Consider the following 22,612-nt stretch of genomic DNA (forward strand, 5'->3'; position numbering starts at 1 on the left):
CACTTCCATTTGGTTTCACCCATGGGTGCCCGATGTAGAGAACATGAGACCCAACCCCACAAGAGATGATACATATGGTGTTAATTGGGTCAAACACTTTATAAAGGACAACCAGTGGAATGATCCAGGTGTGAGGAATTGGTTCTCGACAACTGATGCAAATAGGATCCTTAACATCATACTACCCCAAAGTGATAGAGATGGTGAGTGGATGTGGACTAAGGAAAACAATGGCAACTTCTTCATTAAGTCTGCCTATTGATTAATTAGAAATGATCATTCTACCTCAGCAACTTTGGGGTGTTGGAAATAGATTTGGGGTGCGAAGATTCACAATAGATTGAAGTTTCAGTGGTGGCAGGTCCTCTCGGATGCTCTACTTACAAGACATAACACTACTACAAAAAATGCTTTTTAGGGCTCGCAGGGCGCGGGCCCTCTATTTGAGAGCCTTAAAAACTGAGTTTTTTAGGGCTTGCACTGCGTGCCCTAAAAGAATGTTTTTAGGTCTCCAAATGCGTGCCCTTAAAAGTTATATTTTTAATTTTTTTTAAAACTATTTAATTTTATTTTAATGGCGGTGGCCGAGACCCCACGACAGAGCTCCCGAGACGACCCACCACTCAACGGTGGCGGTTGAGGAAACAAACTATTGGGCTTCAAAGCCCAAGTCACAAGGAACGTCGTGGTGGTAGTGGTTTAGCTCGGAATGGCCTAAAATGGTCAGAAAATGCCCGGAAAGCTTTGGAATCTCCATGGATTCCGACGAACACCCACGATGGTTTTTGGGCTCGATCCTCAATTGGGTTCTGCTCCCCATCGTGTGCTGAGTACGATGGTGGTGGTGGCTCGGCTCGAAGAGGCTTGAGGTGGTCGGATTTTGCTCGGAAAGCTCATGGTGGCGGTGAATTCGGGTGGCCCATTGACTGGGCTAAGCGGCGCGTGAGGATGGCTGCTCGCAGGGGTAGGGCTTTCGGTGACCTGTGGAGCCGTCTGTGCGGCGTGTGTCGTCGGCGGAGCAAGGGGCGGCGGCCATCGGGCCTGATAGAGAGAAGACGTGAGGGAGAGAGAGAGCTAATGGGAGGGAGAAGAGAGAGAGAGGAGAAAAAAAGCGGGAAATCTGATTTTGGCGAAATTTCTGGGCTTTTTAAAAAAAAAATCCCTACTTTTTATTTATTTTTCAAAATAAATAATATTATATAATCAAATAAATTCCTTTAAATTCGAATTTTAAATACATGTCCCAATACTTTTTAGGGCCTACCTTGAGAGCCCTTAATACTTTTTTAGGACACCCAAAGTGTGTCCTTAAAAGTCTTCACTAACTCAAATTTTCTCATAGTCTTTTAGAACACACATCTGTTTTTAGGACTCGCAACGTGAGCCCTAAAAAGCCCAGGAGTTGTTTTTTAGGGCTTGCATCTAGGTGAGTGTCCTTAAAAGGTATCCTAACAGGATGTTTTTGTAGTAGTGTAATTTGAGCTACTATGGCCAACTGGACTCTCTTCTCTGCCCTTTGTGTGGGGAGGGAATAGAGAATACTATACATCTTTTTTGGGAATGCAAATTTGTCGCTGCAGTTTGATATTCTTCTCAATGGGGTGTGAGAATTGTCGGGCACAACATTCTAAACTACAAGAATGGTTGCAATGGTTTAAAGAGGACACTCACAGACCAGAAAAGCTCAGCTTTAATAGCTTCCTAGAAGGATCGACAATCATCATGGAATTTATTTGGTAAGAAAGGAATGAGATGACACATGTAGGTTGCATCTCTAGTAATATGATCCTATCCACAAGAATTAATTTTAGGCTTAATGAAATACATACCTTCAAGGATCATGGTAGTACCCAGGATTCAGAATGGTTACCTCCCCCGTCTGGCTAGGTCACCTATAACACAGACACATATATTGGAACGGAACATTTTGTGGTGGCAGCTCTTTTTCGGGATGACAAGGGAGAGGTACTACATGCCCGTGCAGAAAGAACTCCCATAACGAATCTTTTCATTGGTGAAACTTTGGCAATAACAAAATGGGGAGAAGTGAGTGTAATATCCAACATTTTCATAATACATTTTTTTTTATTATAAATCAGAGTTTCAATACATAAAATGTACAAGTTTACAAATTTAAGAAATAATAATGGAAAAATAGTGTTTAAAATATGATTTTATGTTATTAACGAGATTAAAGAGAGAGAAACTTGAGTAGTCAAGTATTGGACCCAAATGTCATATAATTTTAATTAGGGATTTTTATAAAATTAAGAAAGTTTTGCTAAAGGGCTTATTTGAAAAGAATTTTAATATTTCGGGTTCAACTGTAATTTCAAAAAAATGAGCTTCAGCCCTTTTACCCGTAGCCTATCTCTCTCTCTCTCCTCAAAAATTTCTTCTCTTTCTCTCTCCTTCTCTTCCTCTTTCTTTCTCTCTCTTTCTCCTCTTTGCATGCTACGGTTGCCGATGACGCACGACTACTTTTTGGCCGCCACATATAGCCACGCGCCGGACCGTTGGTTTCAGAGGCCTCCGAACTATCAACCACGCGGGAATCTAGAGTTCACTCGCCGATTAAACACCTCAACCAGTCGATTTAAGTTCGGCCACCTCGCGACTTCAAAGTTGCGATTTGGCCACCTCGGGCATCCGTTTGTCGATCCGTCACCACCATCGTGCTCCTTGTGTTGTGGGCTTCAAAACCCAATAAATTGTTCCTACATCTACCATAGTTGGGTGGCGGGCCCACCACGAGCCATCACGATCCATCGTAGATCAATGGTCGAAACTTAGTGTTGAGGTTCCGAAGTTCATTTTGAGTTTTAGAAAATTATCGTTTGACTTGTTGTGGAACCCGATCATTGTGGTATAAATTCTTTGACCTATATTGTTATTGATTAGAGTAATTGTTATTAAGTGTATTTATAGTATATAATTATCTATTCTTGATATATTGAATATTTTTCTGTAATTATACTGACTGTCTGGGATTATATGTATTTCTGATATAGGTTTTGATTTTTGGGATTGCCCATTTTATAGCCGTTGTGCTGTCCAATTTTCTAGAAAATATTAGATATTAAATAAATTATAGAAATACATATTTAATTGATTTTCTATTAATATGGAAATTATTATGATTAATTAATTTTAGTTATTATTGTTATTATTTTGTTAAGTAAATCAAGAATATAGTTTCATATATATATATATATATGTGTGTGTGTGTGTGAAAAATGTGATTTATAGTAAACTTATTATTTAACAATTATTATTATATATTAATATTTTTGTTAATATTTGAATATTCAATTAATATCAAATATTAGTTTCTTACAGTTATTGATATTTGTAAGACCAATGAATTTTGGAGAAAGTATATTTATTATATCACTGGAATTGATATTATGACTAATTAATAATAACATTTATATTATTATCATTATATCGATTATTACAATTTTATGTTAAAAATATGATTTCTTTTATAAAATGACTATTTGAATATATACATTCATATACGTATTGTTATTGAAGTATTTTGTTATTAATATTGAAATAAGTTTAATTATAGACGATAATTATTATTGTTGTTGTGATTATTATTATTGTTGTTGTTGTTGTTATTATTATCATAAGAGTACATTATCTTATGAGCAAGGTTTAAAACATAGTTTTATATGAAGAGTTATTTGCATTATGATGATAATAATTATTATTATCATTTATATAGTTTCTGGTATTGTTAATATACACTATCAATAGTGTATATTTACGATTTTGATAGAATTTAGTAAATGATGTGCCTTGAATAGGATTTGTATGGATTTGATTGATTGATTATTGGTGAGCAGTTTTAAAATAAGCTAAGGACCTAAGGTAAGTAAATCTCACATTTTGTACTTAAGTGTAAGATGCATGACTACATTGATTGTGTATATCTGATGAGTTAAGTATGGGATGATGATGATGCATATGATAAGTATGTGAAGAATGGTTATATGAATATCATAATGGTGTTGTGTGATATGTAATTGATGAATTTCGTGATATGTGAAAGATGTCTTACTTGGTTAAGATTGATATGAATTATGTGCAAGTATGTGTTCTTATGTTGATGAATATGTGGATTACTTTTATGTTCATGATTTTGTTATATGTTATGATATATGAAGCATTTAAGTTTTAGGATGGAAACCTTAGACCTGAGTCATAGCTCTACGTTAAGGTATAACAACGCCACCAACCCAAAGATTCATGTATTATGACTAAAGATATTTTGAGTTATATGAGATGTGATACAATGCATTGATTGAATACCATCAAACATGAATCATGAACATGAACATTGGCATTTCAGCATCAGCATGTATGCATGGCATGTACAGTTATGTGATACATTATTATGTGATATAAGACCATGCATATGAATATGAGAAAAATTGTGAAATGCCTTGAAATGTCTTATGTGAAGTTGAACATTTTAATGACAACAAGGCTTAAGCAAAGTAATAATAAGATGTTTAAAAAGGGTGCCACAGTTTCGATGAAGCAATTAAGTAAGTTCAGTAAAGAAGACGGAGGTCTTTAAGGCTTATAGTGGCTGCCCACTAGTGTGGGCTAGGTCAGAGTTGACCATTCAGATATGTTTGTCATGTTCCCGTCTTTCTCCTCCATATGTGTAATAAGTATGGCAGCTATGGCAACGATGAAAGGAGTGTTATGATAAGCCTAGCTGCGATGATGGCTAGCCGGAGGAGAACCCATGGGATTCTATATGATATGTGTAACAAGCTCTGCAAGCATTGGCCGAATCAAACAGTGTGCACAAGTGAAATCGGGCCCATAAAAATGTGAAAGTAAAAGAAAGAGCAAAAAAATAAAGTTTGAAAGTGCATGAGCAATAAATGAAATGCTTAAGTATATAAGTCAGCATATTAGTATACGTGCACATCAAACTCATGACATTCATGTGTATATGTATGCATGAGATTTACTTACTGAGCGTTAGCTCATTATGTTATTTTCCAATATTTTTCCAGGTGTGGCTTTAGATGTTGAGCAACTTGTGGAGCACGGACTCAGTAGCAATGCAATGGTAGTTTAGAGTTTTCATATGGCTACATTAAATTTAAAGTATTCATACGTGTAATAATTTCTATTAATAAGTTTATATAAAGTTTTAAATTTTTCTATATTTCTTAGTATTATTTTATTTAATTCATTTGGTCAAGTACCTAACATACTCGTAAACCTTGGAATTACGAGTATGCGGCGGACGTACCCTACTTTAGGGTCGTCATCATAGTGAGAGGTTCCATTGGAGTTATATTCCCATCAGACTGTAACGTGGTTGTTCAAATGCTAAAGGAGGCAGAAACCAGTAAAGTGGATTCAAGAGTGATGGGACCAGTACCCCAATTCAGCGAAGCAGTGAAAAAATGGCAATAGTGGGAGATACATCATATTCCAAGAACAGTAAACCATGCAACTCACAGTCTAGCCAAGTGGGCAAGGATCAACAACTTGGAAGGTCAAATTGAGCCAAATAAAATTGGAAAGGTATTGTTAACAAATTTGGCTAGAAGGTCAAAGATTGTGAACTAAGTTTGCTTAGCTAGAGTGAGCAATTTTGGTAACATTCACAATGGTGGACTAATCAGTGTCTTTCTTTTCTGCGCTTTTATTTTATGTCTCTGTTTCTATTCTTTTTTCTAAGTTGTAACCTGTCGGTTACTCCTAGCTGGTTTCGTTGTATTGAACTTTTTGTTTTTATTCAATCTATTGCTTGTGTCCTCTATTGAGGCACTTGCCATAAAAAATGAATAAACAAGTTTGATCTCTAATCATTGAGATGTGCTTTGAATAATATCATTAATGTTTTATAATTTAAAAAATGTAATTTGTGATTATTTATATTTTTTAGAAAAAAATCATAAAGGATGCTTTTGTTTGATTATTCTTTTAATATATTTTCGTCTTTTTTATATAAAATTTATATAAAAATTATGAGAGCTTAATAAAAATAATTAATAATTTTTAAAAAATAAAATTAAGAAACGTACCCATCTATATATCTCTTCTATATAATAAGTGTGTAGATAACGGAAATTCTTGGTTTTAACGGTTTTTTATTTTTTTTAATGTTAACTTTAATGGAATATTCTCATATTTAACAGAATATTCTTATATTTATCGGTAGTTTGTAAATACTTAAACTTAAGTAAAATAAAATAAATAATTAGAAAAATTAAAATAAGATATTTTTGAGATATTTTGCAATGATAATTATTTAAAAATAATAAAATCATACATTTTATAACTTAAATAAAATTTAATTAAACTTAAACTCACGTAATAGAATAATATCATATTAAAGATATAATATAATATACTGTCAATTAGCAACAAATTACTTTTTAAAAAAACTAGCAAAAAATTTAAATTTAAAATCCACGTATAATATTTAATATTATATTAAACATATAATATATAATCTCTTGTTGTCACTCCTAAATTCAAAAACTAGAACAAATATAAATATAAACAAAAATAAATAAATTATTTAATTAAAATAAGATATTTATTTAAAATTTATATGACATTAATATAAATTTAATAAAAATAATTAATAAATTCTATAAATAAAACTAAGTAAACTTGCATTGTAAGTTAATTGTATCTAGTATATATATATATATATATATAAAGGAGAGCTTCAAGGAGATGACGTGACACTCTAAAATTACTCCAAATTATTTTTTCTATTTTCTCCTTTAATCTAATCTATATATATAAAGGAGAGCTTCAAGGAGATGACGTGGCACTCTAAAATTACTCCAAACTATTTTTTCTATTTTCTCCTTTAATCTAATTTTTTTATTCATTTTAATTATTTAAACTTTATTTTTTTAAATATGTAACTAAGATATTTTTTTAATATAGCTTCAAAGAGATAATGTGGTACTCTAAAATTACTCCAAACTATTTTTTCAATTTTCTCCTTTAATCTAATTTTTTTATCCATTTTTATTATTAATTATTTAAACTTTATTTTTTAAAATATTTAAATAAGATATTTTTTTAATATATATATAAAGGAGAGCTTCAAGGAGGAGATGATGTGGCACTCTAAAATTACTCCAAACTATTTTTTATATTTTCTCCTTTAATCTAATTTTTTTATTCATTTTTATTATTAATAACTATTTTTTCTATTTTCTCCTATAATGTAATTTTTTATTCATTTTTATTATTAATTATTTAAACTTTATTTTTTTAAATATTTAAATAAGATATTTTTTTAATTAAATACCTAATAAACTAACAAAAAATAAAATAATAAAAAAACTACATAATATACTAATAAAATAAAAAATTTGAAGCGGTATATAAAAAATCATATGGTGCGGTGATATATAGTTAGTTTGGAAAAAAACATAAACACTCTATTATGTTAATCTATATCTATATATTATGAGTAATGATTGGAACACACTTAAATTGCACACAATTTTTACACACAATGATATGTATTTAATCTCAACCACATAATCAAAAGTGATATGTCCCCACTTAAGAATATCTATGGCTAAAATTGTATATACATCATAGTGTGTAAAAAGTGTGTGCAATTAGAGTGTATATCTAACATTACTTGTATATTATATAAGGGAGAACTTCAATGAGATAATGTGGGAGTCTAAAATTTTACAAGATATTATTATTTACTCTATATATTTTAATCGTTTAAAAAACTAAAATTGCTCCAAAGCACTCTATTTATTTGCTCCTTTACACATTTAAAAAATATAGTAATAAAAAAAACGTGACTACTAACTACACCTATATATAAATTAATACATTCAAAAAAAAATATTTTATAAATTAATGAAGTAATGTATTTTACGTAAATATTGTTTTATTTTAGATATATGTGTTTTAAAAAATGTAGTTTAAAAATAGCATATATCTATAGATAAAAAAAAACATAAAGAGCTATTAATTAATACTTAAATATCTAACTTTTTAAAAAAATAAAAAACAAAAGGGTAAAATCTCAAATTCCAAACCAAAATATATTAACAATTAAAAATATCAATAAATATACACATCAATATATATACACATGATATTAATTTGATTAAAATTTTATTTAAAGAGCTGTTAAAACGTAAAAAATTTCAAATTCAAAACCAAAATATCTAAACAATTAAAAATATCAATACATATAAACATAATATTAATTTGCTTAAGAATTTATTTAGCTTCATGATTTGGCTCTCAATTAGTCAAGTGAGCAATAATCAATAATTCAAGTTTCAAGGTATTCAATCTCTCTCTCACTTTCTCTCTCTCTATATATATATATGAATATATGTGTATATATATAAATTGTATATCTAAAATTGTTAGTTTATGTATATATCATATAAACAAATATAAAATTACGTTAAATATATATAGTTGAATTACAAAATGTATAAATTCAAATTATAATATTTATATCTATACACTACAAATAAAGGTAACCTTTAGTGACAATTTTTTAGTCACAACATATATTTTGTGTGACTAAATGTCACTTTTAGTAACAACAAAAAATTACTTGTGACTAAAAAGTCATACTTAATCACAAGTTGTCACTAATGTAGTTTTAATCACAACCTATTATTTTTAGTGATAAAGTTTGTTGTGACTAAAAATACATTTAGTGACAACAAATTGTGATCTTTGTGACTAATAGTTTTAGCCATGGACTTTTTAGTGATGACATATGTATAATAATTTTTCTTTAGTCACAAATTTTTTGTTTTTAGTCACAAAATTTGTTGTGACTAAAACTAAGATTTTTTGTAGTGATATATAATAATAAATAAATAAATAATCTATCTATTTTTATTTCCAAATGTCAATTTTTAACAATAAATTATCCAAACGAGTAAACACAAGGTCCACGAGTTAATTTTAAAAAATAAAGGGTTCAAACGGGTAATCGGCTAAAATACAAAGTTCAAAATGGCGTGAACTCTTAAGTAAAACATAAATTATATATATATTTATATAATTTACTTTCTATAAAGAATTTTTAACACTTTGAATAAATACATAGTCCAAAGGTTAATTTTTAAAAATAAAGAGTTAAAACGAGTAATCGGCCAAAGTATTGTATTCAGATAACCGATCTATATATTCCTATTTTTAACATTTTGACAAAACTTGAGGTCCACAAGTTAATTTTTAAAAATAAAAGTCATAACGGGTAATCGGCTAAAATACAAGGTTCAAAATGATGTGAACCCTTACAAAAAACATAAATTATATATAATTTAATTTTTATAAATAATTTTTAACCTTTTGAATAAATATATGGTCCAAATGTTAAATTATAAAAATAAAGGGTCAAAACGAGTAATCGGCCAAAATACAATGTTCAAATAATCGATATATCCAATCCAATATTTAACCTTTTGACAAAACACGAGTTCTAAAAGTTAATTTTTAAAACTAAAGGGTTCAAACGGGTAATTGCCCAAAATAAATCTTATACAAAACATAAATTTCCATATACATAATTTAGATTGTTTATAAAAAAAATTACGTAAAGCGTATAATAATAATAATAAAAAATAAAAGCACATGTACAACAAATTTTTTGAACTTTGTTTTCGGTATTTTAATTATTCAGAATTTTTCAAAAACTTGCAAGAGGTTTGATATACAATGGACATCATTATGAAAAAAAATTGTGGTCAATATGCCCTCACGTGTCCATATAAAGAACATGTTGTACGAGTAGGGTGAAGAAAAATCCATATCGTAGCAATCTCCTAAAAGTATTTTAAAATATGTATATTTTGTAATAATTACAAAAGACTGCGCGAAGCGCGGTTATATTTTCTAGTTTTTTAATAAAGTAGAACGTACACATTGATTGCAACTAGTATAACTAAAATATCTCCATTATATAAACAATATTTTTGAATGAATTGTTATCATTTATTTATTGGGGAAAGATATAGGAGAAAGGAAGAGCATATTTGTATTGGTCTTTTACGATATCCTGGTGCATCTGTAGATAATAGAATCTGACATTCTCTGGCCCATCTCCCAATTTTTTCCAATTCTTTTAGCTGAACAAAATATATGGTTGGAACCTCCAACTCCCCATTTAATGCATTTTTACCAACATATATTCATAAATGTGTTAACAATATCTGCACTTTTTTTCCTCGTTTTATTCTTTTTTCTTTAACAATGGATTCCATTAATATAAAACAGGATATCTATTGGCGAGAATATAAATATAAAAACAATCCCATATAGTACGATGGCGATGATAGTATAGATTCTTTTTTTCCATTTTAATTTTAATTTAACCGCTATATTATTGATTCTTAAAATCAATAATACTTCTGAGTTGGTTTCTTAGCCTTGTTATCTACAAAATGGTCTCCCAACACATATTCGATACTCTCTTTGATACATTTACTTTATCTTGAAAACGATTTTGTAAAATAAAAAAAATAAAAACATTAAGTTAATGTCATTGTACATGGTAATTAAAAAATATTTATTTTCACCTATTTCTATATAATAAATAAAGTGTTTTAGGGTTGAGCTTGAGTAGCGTATCTTCGCGGAAGCCGTGCATGCAAAGACTTCAACGCAATGTATGTATGAAATTGGGAATCTTTGAGCAAGTCTTTAAGACTGAAATTAATTAATTGCACCACCTTGAAAAGTAGTAATTAAACAAGACCTTGCCATGACTTCAAAAGTCTAACGAAGCTTCTCTCGTAAATTCCTTAGTGGGTGATGTTCAAGGAACTTGATATCAATACTAGTACTCAACATATTGATTATATATATAAATAAATAAATAAAATAATTTTTTTAGCTAGGGGCATCATTTTTGCTTCTAGTGTAGGAGTTTTTTCTATTTTAAAAGGTTGGAAAAATTATAACTTAATTTTTTTTTTTTGCATGATAATGTATATTATAGTTATAATAGATATTTTGTCAATTTTCGAAAAATTCTGAATAATTTACTATGCCGAAATCAGAGTTCATACATTCAATGCGTGTCTGATTTTTTTTATACGAATGGAAAACAGACTATTTGAATTCTGATTTCGACACCGTAAATTATTCGAAATTTATTAAAAATTAGTGAGATGTCTGGAATAAGTATAATCTACACCATCTTACAAAAAAAAATGAGTTATATTTTCCTCAAGTACCAAAATTAAAAAATGCTCAAAGCAAAAGTGATGCTCTACCTAAAAACTTCCCTATGTCTATAATGTGTGCAACCTCATGCATTGAATCTTCATTCGTAAAAAGATATTAATAATTATTTCAATTTTATATATGAAAAAACACCACCTGTCCATGTTATTCTCGTAGGGGTGTTTCTGTAAAATGTACATACTTTCAAGTGTATACATCTTGACTATATATATAGAAAAAGAACAATGTGACTATCTGCCAAAATTCTTGGTACCGTAGTCTATAACACATGAATTTTGCACTATATTATATTAATTAGAGAGGTGCCAACTCAAGTTTCAAGTAGATGATTCGTTGTGTGGTGACAAATTATCATTCAATATATAGACGGTCTAAGTTATTTACTTTTCCTTTTTTTTGACAAATCAATGATTAATCTCAATCATTAAGAACATCATTAGGTATTATTCATGATGAAACTTCTTCCAAACATATAAATGCATGACTAGTCTGAATACGATGATATACACATTCTAAATTATAAGATTTTAATATCTTTAACGAGAAAACCCTATTGAGAAAAATAAAAAGAATACAAACAAGTACAACAACAATACCAGCATTATGTTTAAAAAGAAAACTTATTTATACCCAAAATCAAGAAGCTAATGAAACCTCAACAAAATGCCATAGCTTTTGCCTCTTTTGGTGTGAAATACCCGGCAATTTCTTGACATAGAAATGCCAAGTAGGATTCTACTCTAAATATAGGGGAACATGCATGGTGTGTAATGTAATGATGTTCCCTATGTGAAACAACGAATATTCTAGCTAATTAACCTCTTGTATGATAGTATTTAATGAATTTGGAAATTATACGAATAAAAAACCCATGTGAGAACATGACATTTTTGTTTCTATTGGGTAGATTAATGTAATTAAATAAGATTTGGGGATGGATATGCAAAACTCCGGAAGAATTGAGGGGTGAAGGTGTAATTTTGCAAAAACTTCTATACTGTACTTGTAATAAAAGACAGAGTTGTCCCTGTCTAAGATGGGGTCCATATATTTAGTCGTTAACTCTATAATGGGGCACAATTTGGAGGAAGTTATAATGTGATGGAGTTGGATGTTTGGCATCTGGACAACGTCCCCAACTTCCCAAAAACCCACTTTTCCCTATAAATAAAGCCCACTCATTCTTCTAATTTCCCTCTCCTTTTCTATTCTCTCTTTCTCTCTCTCAATATTTTCTCTTTGTTCTGCCATTTCTTTTCCATTTTCTTGCTCATTTTCTCGATTCCCAAGCAATCGAAGCAATATCTTGAGCCATTCATTTAAAGGTAAGAGCTTCGTAATTTTCTTCCATTATCAAGCTTTTTAAGTATCTCGATCACTTTGCATGTGAATCATCCCTATTCAAATTAGCATATATTTCTTCCATTTTCAAGCTTTTTTAATTCATGCTTCTTTTTTTTTTTTTTCGTTCTAATTGTTCTTCTTAATTTATTTTTTTTAATTTTAATTTTACTATTTTGATTTATTCAAAACTATGACTTCGACATATTAGCAGAAATATATCCTAATTTCTAACTAGAAAAAGCGGTTGGGATTGTCTTGAGCTAGAAAATAGAAAAAGTCTAGAGCTTCTCCCAATCACCATATTCAAGCGCGTGACTGTCTTCTTCCCCTTTTCAGTCTTTTCTGAGAGACTATACGGTGCACGTTTTAGTCACGCGCTATTTCCGGTTACTCTTGGTCTTGTCCCACTTTTATATAGGATCTCTGGTTTTGACCGTACACGTGTATTTTTATTTTCTAGAATAGGTGGTCCCACGCTTTGACTGGGTCAGGGTCCCACTTGACCGGACATAAAAGTGTTAAATTTAGCTACAAAAATATATTTTATAACTATATTTAGTTTTTTTTTAATTTTTATTTATTTATTTTTTGGGTGGATTGTTCTCTATTTTTGTTTTAGCTAAGCAAACCTTTCTGTATAACTGTTTTTTTCCTAATTTTTTTAAGTTTGGAACTTGGATGTTTAGAGGGAAAAATTGATTTTTTTCGAAAAAATTAAAATTTAAAACTTACAATAATTATAAATATATTTAAAAATAGTATTTTATTACAATTTGCGAAAAAATAATTTTTTCTTTTTTTTCCGGCTATTTTTTGTTATAAAATTTTTCTTTGCTAAATCTTAAATAAATATATATGAGAAATTTGTGAAAATAACTATTTTTTTTGAAGTGATTTTGTAAGTTTTGATATTTTTTTGTAAAATAATATTTATTTAAAATTTAATTAGTTGTTTAAATTTTTCAATAAATTATTTGAATTTTTTAGCTATTTATTTAAAAATTTTGACTAACTGTCAAAAAATTATAAAATAATTTTAAAAAAATAATAAGTTATTTTGACAAAAATCTCTAAATATATTTTTTTATAAAAATAAAAATACATACGTACTCATTATAGTTACACGTGCACACTCTCTGAGTGTATTATCTTGTTTATCTATTTATATAATTGATGTAAAAACATTAGGCAATTTCCACAAGTTATGATGATGTCTATGACTACATAGTATTTGAATATTTTAGTACACTACTACTCAGTTTAAGAAAGAAAAATAAAAAGCTTTTAGTTTTTACAAAGGAGCTCTTGAACTATGTCGCTAATAAAATCAGATCCTCTAACAACTGACACAACAAGATAAGTCGGTGGAAACTCCACGTGTAAGGTGGAGATTCGATTGTGTTAGTGAGTTGGGACCATATAATGAACTTGAAGCCATTTCTTATATTTTAAGAAAAACAATTTTTAATGAAAAAAACGGTTGCAGCTGGTTTTGGTGACAACTCTATTCTCTCTATTATTGTATGCATGCACTCTACCTACTTTTTATAATCTTCTTTTGACTATTAAATGGGCATTGTTATTATATTCTTCTTTTTTTAAAAATAAATATATATATTTATTTATTTTTAGATTCAACTAAATGGATGTTCATTGTTCTATTTCTTTATTCTATCTCTTTCTCTAATTAATAAACAGAGAAAATAATTTTTATTTTTTTTAAATCTAACGTAAACAGACTTTCTTGCTTAGCATGTATTCTATGGTTAAATAAGTTTAATAATAAAGGCTAGATATATTATTTTTCTTTCTTCTTTCTTTAGTTTTTTTTTTTTTTTTAAATTTGTTTCACATGTTGATTTCACTGGTTTACACATCAAATATACAAAGTTTTGATACATAATTCTTTTTTGTTAAACAAAAAATTTTAGACTTATAACATTTACTATTTTGCAATATTATGTTTATCTTGCTTTAATTAAAGGGTTTATGTATTTTTAAGCTCTGCGTTTTGCCTTATTATCTGTTTGGATCTTGTGTTTTGACAAATTACTTTTTGGACTCTGTGTTTTCTAAAATAGTTCAAATAGAAACTTAAACTCAATTTTGATCAAAAATTTTTAAACTAAAATCACAAATAATTCATCAAATTAACAACTTAGAACAAAAATATAGTCATTCTGCCTAATAACTGTGTTGTTATATTCAATTTTATGTTCATCAAAATCAGATTTAGGGGTCTATTTGAACAATTTCATAAAATACATTATCCAAATAAATAATAAAGCAAAGTACATGATCTAAAAATATATAAACCCTCAATTAAATTTATTTCCATCCATTTTTCTCTCATACTTGAATATTGCTATGTAGAAGCGAGACACTACTGGTGTCCAACACTATTTGACACAAAATATTCTATATTGCATTAAGTGGTCTTGGATCCTATGATCACATATATAGGTTGAAAAATATAAACCTTTGATTTTAGTTTCTACCCTTTAAATTATTATTAAGAACTCACTTTCTTCCATACATAGAAGCTATTTACTTTTCGTGGTTTGACAATTATGTAGCTATAGCATTAGATTATTATTCTAGTTAATTCTCTAGGTAAAAAAGCTTAACTCTATTTTTTTTCTTTTCTTTTTAACAGTCATTGACCAGCTCAGAACTCTTATCATTAATATAATACGTAACTAATTTTTCTTTTTTCTTTTTTTTTTTATAATTGATTATTTTACCTCAAGGTAGTTTCTTAGGAGTTGGACATTTTGTCCCATATACAATATACAGTTGTAAGAGGTAATATTTCTTTCTTTTGATCTAAATAGGGCCATTATTCTCACCTGCTACAAACTGTCTTCTTTACAAAATCCAAGTACCCAAATTAAGCTTCTGAGATCAACGACCTTACCCCTTGACACGTGAGATATCTGTCCTTTTCATTTCTTGTACCCAAAATAATTTATTTACTAAAATGATCACTCTTTTTTCTCTGTTCACACTTTCGGTTAACAAAGTCATTCTTCATTTTAATAAATTATAGGTCAATTTGCTACAATACACGTGTTTCCCTGTTATTTGTGGAGTTATACCTATACTCTTCTTTTTTTATGTTTTGTTCTTCTGTTCCTTGAAAAGTAAAGCTTCTATATATTTTGGTTGGTTTGTTGATATCGATTCTGGTTTTGTACCAGAAAAGCAGTACAAAATATATAATAGTAGTGATATGTATAATTTGTATGGTTTTGGTTTAGTTTTTCTTTCCCTATTTTGTTTAGTCAAAGGAAAACAAAAGTTTGGGAACTGTGAAATGTTAGTTCTGTGTTTCATTCTTCTTTTACACTTTTTCTTCAATCACTTTTATAATTACTTTGTTTCTGTTCCTTTGATTTCTTGACACGTGTTTTATGAGGGCTTATTTTATTATTTTATTTTAATTCATGAAACAATTTTTGTAGTTTTGTGTTACGAAATTATGAGGAAGTGATGGTGAAAGTCACAATGATATATATATATATTTCATAAATAGCACAGTTAGTTTGCCTTTAGTTTTAACTTTGACATGTTTTCTAATATCTTTGGTGGAAAACTTATGTCAAAAAAAGCTTTTGGTTTGATTAAATTGTTCTTAAATACATTAATATTCCCAACAAAGCAAAAAGCATATATATATAGAGATGAACCTTATATTCCATGCACAACTTAACACTGTCAATTAAATATATTTTTTACATATCTTTCGATTATAATTAGTCTTAATATTGCTGAAGGACTACTAATTTAGCTTAGATTGGACAGATTAATCTCTATTCTCTTTCATTAAATTTGCTGTGCTTATTTGATAAGTGTAAACAAATTTCTAATTAATATATATTTATGTGTGTATACTATTTAGTGTCATGTTGATCCCTAGAAGATACAATATACAGATATAAATATGTCTATATATATATGACCAATGCAAAAGCTTTTATTAGAAGAGGTTTGACTAATTAAGCCTTTGGTATCCATATACTTCTCTACCTACTTTCGTATTTGAACCATAAAATACTGATGTATACAATAAACCAACAGTAGTAGCAATAATTTAGAATTGGATTCCGTGTAATAATAAACATATATAGCGTATTTAATTATAGTACTACTGTGATTATATATTCGAACTTCAGTTGGAATGAGGTAATTAAATGGTGGTGGAGCCCTTATACTAACTAACCATATAATGATGTGTATATATATATATATATATATATATTATTTTTGTTAATTTAAATGACAAGAGCTCTTCTTTGTAGTGTCATCTGAGTCAGCCCGATTGAGACCCTAATATGAAGACAAAAAAACCTTTCATAATCGGCCATGTAATTTTGACTCACTAAATCTAGATTATTCACTAAATATACTCCCACACCCATTTTTTTATGTTGTTTCCATCTAGTACTTCTCTACTATAATTGTGTTTACCTTGAGAAAGTGACTTATTTCATAAATTATATGTGTGATCTTGAGAGACTAGGGAGCCAACTAAAATTAGTTCTTATTAATTAACACTTGTCCGATCATGGTTGAATAGTAGCCTAATAATAATGCTTGAAAGTGCATATGCTATAAGAAAATATTTTAATTAAATGGATTGATAATTACACATCTAACTAAAGTTGACAAAGACCTCTCACTATGGGTCTCTGAAATTTGTACTTGACAATATTGCTTCTTATGACTACAAGTGTACTTATATGTACGCCGACATACCCATTACATTCATTGACAAAATCAAAATCCTATAGATCATAATCACGATGATTTATTTATTTATTTTTTTCTAAAAAATAAACTAACAAAAGACAAATGGGTTATAAAACAAAGGGTACTTCACTATTTCATACGTACCTTAATTGATATTGTAGATATTGTTTTTATCTATATTAGATAATTAGATTTCGTTGCGTAGTGAAAACCCAAGAAATTTTCAAGTTGACTATAGAGTAATTTATTCGTATAGTACAAACACCAATAATGGTAACTCGTGCAGGCTTTAATTTCACTTTGTCCCATGAAAAATAACCAAACTATATTTGTGTAAGGTTACTATGCACGAACTGTTATGGAGTCCTCGATTCATCATCGTGATGGGTCCCATTATCCACACGATTGTGCCTGTCAATGTCTATTTTATGGCCAACCTATATCTTTTGCTTCATTCCCTTTTTCTCATCTTCTTTTGACTTTTGTCAACTTTTAAAACCTCCTTTCTTTTTCACTTGCAGGCATTACTCCACCAATTTTGATAATCTCAAAATTAAGTAAAATTCAGGTACAACTCTCTCTCTCTCTCTCTCTCCCTCTCTCTCTCTCTCTCTCAATTGGGCCCATTTTATATTTCATGGATATGGGCTTACAGGCCCAACCAAAGTAGGCCATGTTTGGAAAAAGGCCCAACTACGCATCCTAGGGTATGGGAGGGGTTAGGTTTTGTTTTGTTTTGTTTCGATTCACCTGAATATAAATACGTATCATTTGTAGTCAAATCTCCTAACGTGGCTAGATTCAAAGCACAGTCTTGTTGTTCTATCATATCATTGTTATCATAAGATCTTTGACAATGGAAAACTTCGAAACAGTGAAGCAGGAAATGGGACTGCAGAAACCACCTTCGAATAAGCAAAAGACCCAACAACCCAACACAAACCCTAAGAACGATGAGAACGATGGTGTCGATTGCTTCGTTGCGTCAAATCACAATATCACACCCATTATCACCACACCCATTTCCTCAGCTGATTCATTGACCTATAATTCATGGCTGGTATAATACTATTCTCTCTAAAACTTGAAAATACATAACGTTACGTCAAAACCAAATATATATATATATATGTAGAGACAAAAAAAATGTTGTATCATAAAAACGTGACATTGATATAATCGTGGATTTTTTCAAAAGGGTTTTTTTTTTTTAATAGCTAAATCACCCATCTGCACTGGAATCATTTGATCGGATGATGAAATTGGCTAAGGGTAAGAGAATCGTGGTGTTCTTAGACTACGATGGAACCCTCTCTCCCATTGTGGACGAGCCAGATCGTGCTTTTATGTCTGATGAGGTATTAATATATTTTTGCCTTGTGTCACTGTCACAGTCACAATTTTTCCCTTTTTCATTTTATTGGTTTGTTTTTCAACTAAATATTATACATAAGTCAAATAACATATATAGTATTGATTTGTGTTACATCTTATACGATAATATTTTTGGTAGAGGTTGGTATAGGAATCTATGTTTGTTTGTATTTTTATGCTAGTTTGCGTGTTTGTGTGTGTATAGAAAATGGAGTAATTATTAGTTTAAGCATTGACTTTTTTTTTTCTTTTGACCGCTTCTATAAAATAATGGTAGATGCGTACGGCAGTACGTGAAGTTGCAAAATATTTTCCGACTGCAATAATCAGTGGAAGAAGCAGAGATAAGGTAATTAATGATTGAGTAATAATACAACTAAATTCACCTAAAAATATCTTTAATTTTACGATTTTAATTTCTTATTAAATTTTATTTTTTGTTGAATTTAGGTTAAGGAATTCGTGCAGTTGAGTAATATTTATTATGCTGGGAGTCATGGAATGGACATTATGGCTCCAGCAAAGCCACTTAAGTCTAGTGATGCCAATAATTCCATGGACAACAAGGTGATATATTTTTTTTCCCCTTTGCTTCTGAGTTTTATTTTATTAAATTTATAATTCTTATTATAAATTATTAACACATAATTTCACTGTTTTTTAATAGGGCAATGATGTTCCCTTTCAACCTGCAGAAAAATACCTGCCCCAAATTCGAGAGGTTAATTCTCTTTTTTTTTTTTAACAATATTTTTATTCAATTAACTGTGAAAGGTTTTTTGCTATATTTTTTAATAATTCATTATTTTATGCCAAACGCTCAAAAAGTTCAATATATATGTTAATGGAGACAGATATTGAAACTGCTGGAAGAACAAACTAAGACCATTATAGGTTCTACGGTAGAAGACAACAGGTTTTGTATATCTGTTCATTATCGGAGGGTCCGGGACGAGGTAATAATTTAATCAATAACAGTTTTATCTTACAATTTTTAAAGCAATTATATAAACTTGTGTAATTTATTTATTAATATATATGCAGGATTTTGGCAAATTAAACGAGATAGTTGAATCCTTGCTTAAAAAATACCCTGACTTTCACCTAACTAATGGTAAAAAGGTACGAAAAAAATGTAATTGTGATCGATACAATTTCCTCTTAAAAATATTGTTTTTGGTCTTAAGCAAATCCGCTCTAAGTAGCAATTTGGGAGTTTTTTTTTTTTGGAATATGTTAATTAAGTAGGTATTTTGTTTAACTATAGTTATATACTATATATTCAGGTTATGGAAATACGACCTTCTATTAAGTGGAACAAAGGCAATGCACTTGTCTATTTACTTGGCACCTTAGGCTTCAGCAATTCTAGTGAAGTCCTTCCCTTGTACATTGGCGATGATCGTACTGACGAAGACGCATTCCAGGTATATCCAAAATCTAATTATTGATTACTAATTCACATGTGACAGTTGATTTTTTTTTTTTATATCATAATGCATACAAGTCACGTTTAAATTAGTTATTACACATTTCTTAGTATTAATTTGACTATAATGAAGACACTAGATTAAGTTTGAGTTCATAGTTTGATTAAAAAAAACATATACATACTAGGTACGTAAATATGGCAAATATATGGGTGATTTGTGTAAGATATGATATTCTATATTTATAACCTTAGCCTCGTTAAAATACATTTACCTCTATATATGTACTCTTCCATAAATATATATATATAGGTAAATAATGGTAATCTAGTAGAAAACCTAACCTATTGATAATATTTTAACAATTAAGTTGGGTAAATAGATCCTAATCATAACACAATCCCCTTTTTCAAAAGTCTTTGAACCACCAATAAATGAGTGACTTTCTAATTTATTAAAAATTTAATTTAAACTAGTTGTCACATTTTGATTGGTGAGACATAGTAGAGAAATGGAGATCACAACTTATTTCGATATTGATTGTAGGAATCAAAATCACCTGTGAGATTATTGTGTCCCATAATGTGTCCAACTAATATAATACTAACACCTCATTCAATTTTCCTTTCATTCAAAAACTGTTACCTCCCCTAATAATATGTCAAAATTATATTGGTTGGACACACTATGAGACATAATAATATGATTCGGATTGTCGGTAGGTATGTGACATTGAAATTAATTTGTAGGTGATTCGGGATAGAGGACAAGGGTTTCCAATAATTGTGTCGTCCACTCCAAAGGAAACCAAAGCTTTGAACTCCTTGCATGACCCTTCCGAAGTCTTGGCTTTTTTGTCACGCCTTGCAAGGTGGAGAAAGGGCTCTTCTGCAAAGTAGGGCCAACTTATTATTATATTCTCAAATATGGGCTCTGAGCTCCCATCGGTATTTTCAATCATGATCAAGATTTAGAGGGAGACAGAGCTAATTTACATGTTTAGGGTTATGTAGATCATAAGTTGGTTTAAGAAAACACAGTCATGAGATGATGATAATGAGCTTAAGAAAAAGTATAATACACAGTATACTAGTAGTTTTAATTATGCGAAGAGAGAGATTTTGGTCATTTGGTCATGATCACCACATGCAACTAGCTAGTCGTACTACTTTATTGTGGAACATATATAGTTTCTTTATTTATAGGTTTATTGTTATGTACCGAAACTACAGCCATTCGACTTGCAATGGTGTGCTTTTTTAATCACCAAAACACAAGTTGTTTATGGTTTTCTCGGATATATTATAATTTCTTTAAAGTTTTACATTTCGTTATAAGCTTTTTTTTGCATTTGTACATGTTTGGATATATATATATATATACCATTCTTATTCAACTGCAGAGACCGCAAAAAGCAGTGACTTTTTGTCACATGACGTACGTGAACTTATATAATCTATAGCATATATATATCTTCTGAAGCAGAAAATTCATGCTCTTTATAAACTAGTATTGAAGTTAACAAGTAGCCCTTAATAATACTAGTTGTCTCACGAGTACATATTGGAATCACATATGATATTGTGGGGAAAATCATGAGAGTCTCGTTACGAATTGAAAAATTAATTATGTATAGTTCAATATTTATAGAGACGTGTAATGTTGTAGATCAATATTCTATTATTGGTTTTCTTGACCATATTTTACAAACTTCTTTTAAGAAGACAACAGATGATGAGCAAAAGCTATTCTCCCTTGATATACTTGAGCAAACTTTAACATCGTGTCAGTCTTGTAAATTTATAAGATTAGGTTCACATCGTGTCAGTCTTGTAAATTTATATAATTAGGTTCAATTACGTGTGTGTACATATATATAGATTTAGGTTAATTTATATACTCAATCATTTAAGTTGAAATCTGATGGTCATTTTCTAAAAAGACTCATCAGTTAGAAAAAAAGTATGTATCTTATTTTATTGCTTTATTTTTTAGGTATGATTCTTCAAAGTTAAGAATAATATAAAATTCAAGAATCACTAAAAAGAATAATGCTCACAAAAGCCAACCCAAAGGAAAGAAATTTAAGTGGTAGAAGACTAGCTAGAGAAAAGTGAAAGTTTTGATGAAAGGCTCCAATATAAATATTATATATATATATATATATATATTTGATTGAAGAGGTTGGAAAAGAAGAAAATGAAGATATAAAAGATTAATGAAAGCAATAAGAAAGATAACGTGTGGGTTGGAAGAGTAAACTAATCGAAATGCCTCACTGCTGAGTAATTTAAGAAAAAATTAGGCTGTCAAAAAGTGTAAATTTTAATTGAATTTATATAGATTTAGTGGCAATATAATGAAAGACAATGGAACTAAAAGTACTGTTTCTTTATTTTGTGTACTTTTGTTTCACTTTCATTTGCAATTTATTGTTCGCTCATCCATCCTTTTTTTTA

The 22,612-nt window shown here is 29.4% G+C and overlaps 1 protein-coding gene across 4 annotated transcripts; it reads left to right on the forward strand.

Moving 5' to 3' along the window:
- Nucleotides 1–12,241: 12,241 nt before the first annotated feature.
- LOC133834576 (probable trehalose-phosphate phosphatase C) lies at nucleotides 12,242–21,490 on the forward strand. Of its 4 annotated transcripts, XM_062264241.1 has the most exons (12): nucleotides 12,244–12,578; nucleotides 15,432–15,524; nucleotides 17,871–17,917; nucleotides 18,225–18,409; nucleotides 18,567–18,707; nucleotides 19,001–19,072; nucleotides 19,174–19,290; nucleotides 19,391–19,444; nucleotides 19,578–19,679; nucleotides 19,768–19,845; nucleotides 20,010–20,150; nucleotides 20,903–21,490. In XM_062264241.1, exons 4-12 carry the CDS (start codon nucleotides 18,236–18,238, stop codon nucleotides 21,050–21,052), a joined length of 1,029 nt encoding a protein of 342 aa, XP_062120225.1. In that variant the 5' UTR covers nucleotides 12,244–12,578; nucleotides 15,432–15,524; nucleotides 17,871–17,917; nucleotides 18,225–18,235; the 3' UTR covers nucleotides 21,053–21,490. The 4 variants fall into 4 exon arrangements, with proteins under 4 accessions (XP_062120226.1, XP_062120225.1, XP_062120223.1 ...); XM_062264239.1 differs by lacking the exon at nucleotides 15,432–15,524; XM_062264240.1 differs by lacking the exon at nucleotides 12,244–12,578 and having other exon boundaries at nucleotides 15,308–15,524.
- Nucleotides 21,491–22,612: the final 1,122 nt, after the last annotated feature.

This window comes from Humulus lupulus, chromosome 5 (assembly GCF_963169125.1).
Source record: "Humulus lupulus chromosome 5, drHumLupu1.1, whole genome shotgun sequence".
In the NCBI taxonomy this organism is placed as follows: Eukaryota; Viridiplantae; Streptophyta; class Magnoliopsida; order Rosales; family Cannabaceae; genus Humulus; species Humulus lupulus.

What these genes read in the sequence shown, in the direction of transcription:
- LOC133834576 (XM_062264241.1), top strand. Translation starts at nt 18,236, where the DNA reads ATGGGACTGCAGAAACCACCTTCGAATAAGCAAAAGACCCAACAACCC. An exon ending in ACCTGCCCCAAATTCGAGAG is followed by an intron (nt 19,445 to 19,577) that starts GTTAATTCTCTT and finishes TAATGGAGACAG; the next exon opens with ATATTGAAACTGCTGGAAGA. An exon ending in ATCGGAGGGTCCGGGACGAG is followed by an intron (nt 19,680 to 19,767) that starts GTAATAATTTAA and finishes ATATATATGCAG; the next exon opens with GATTTTGGCAAATTAAACGA.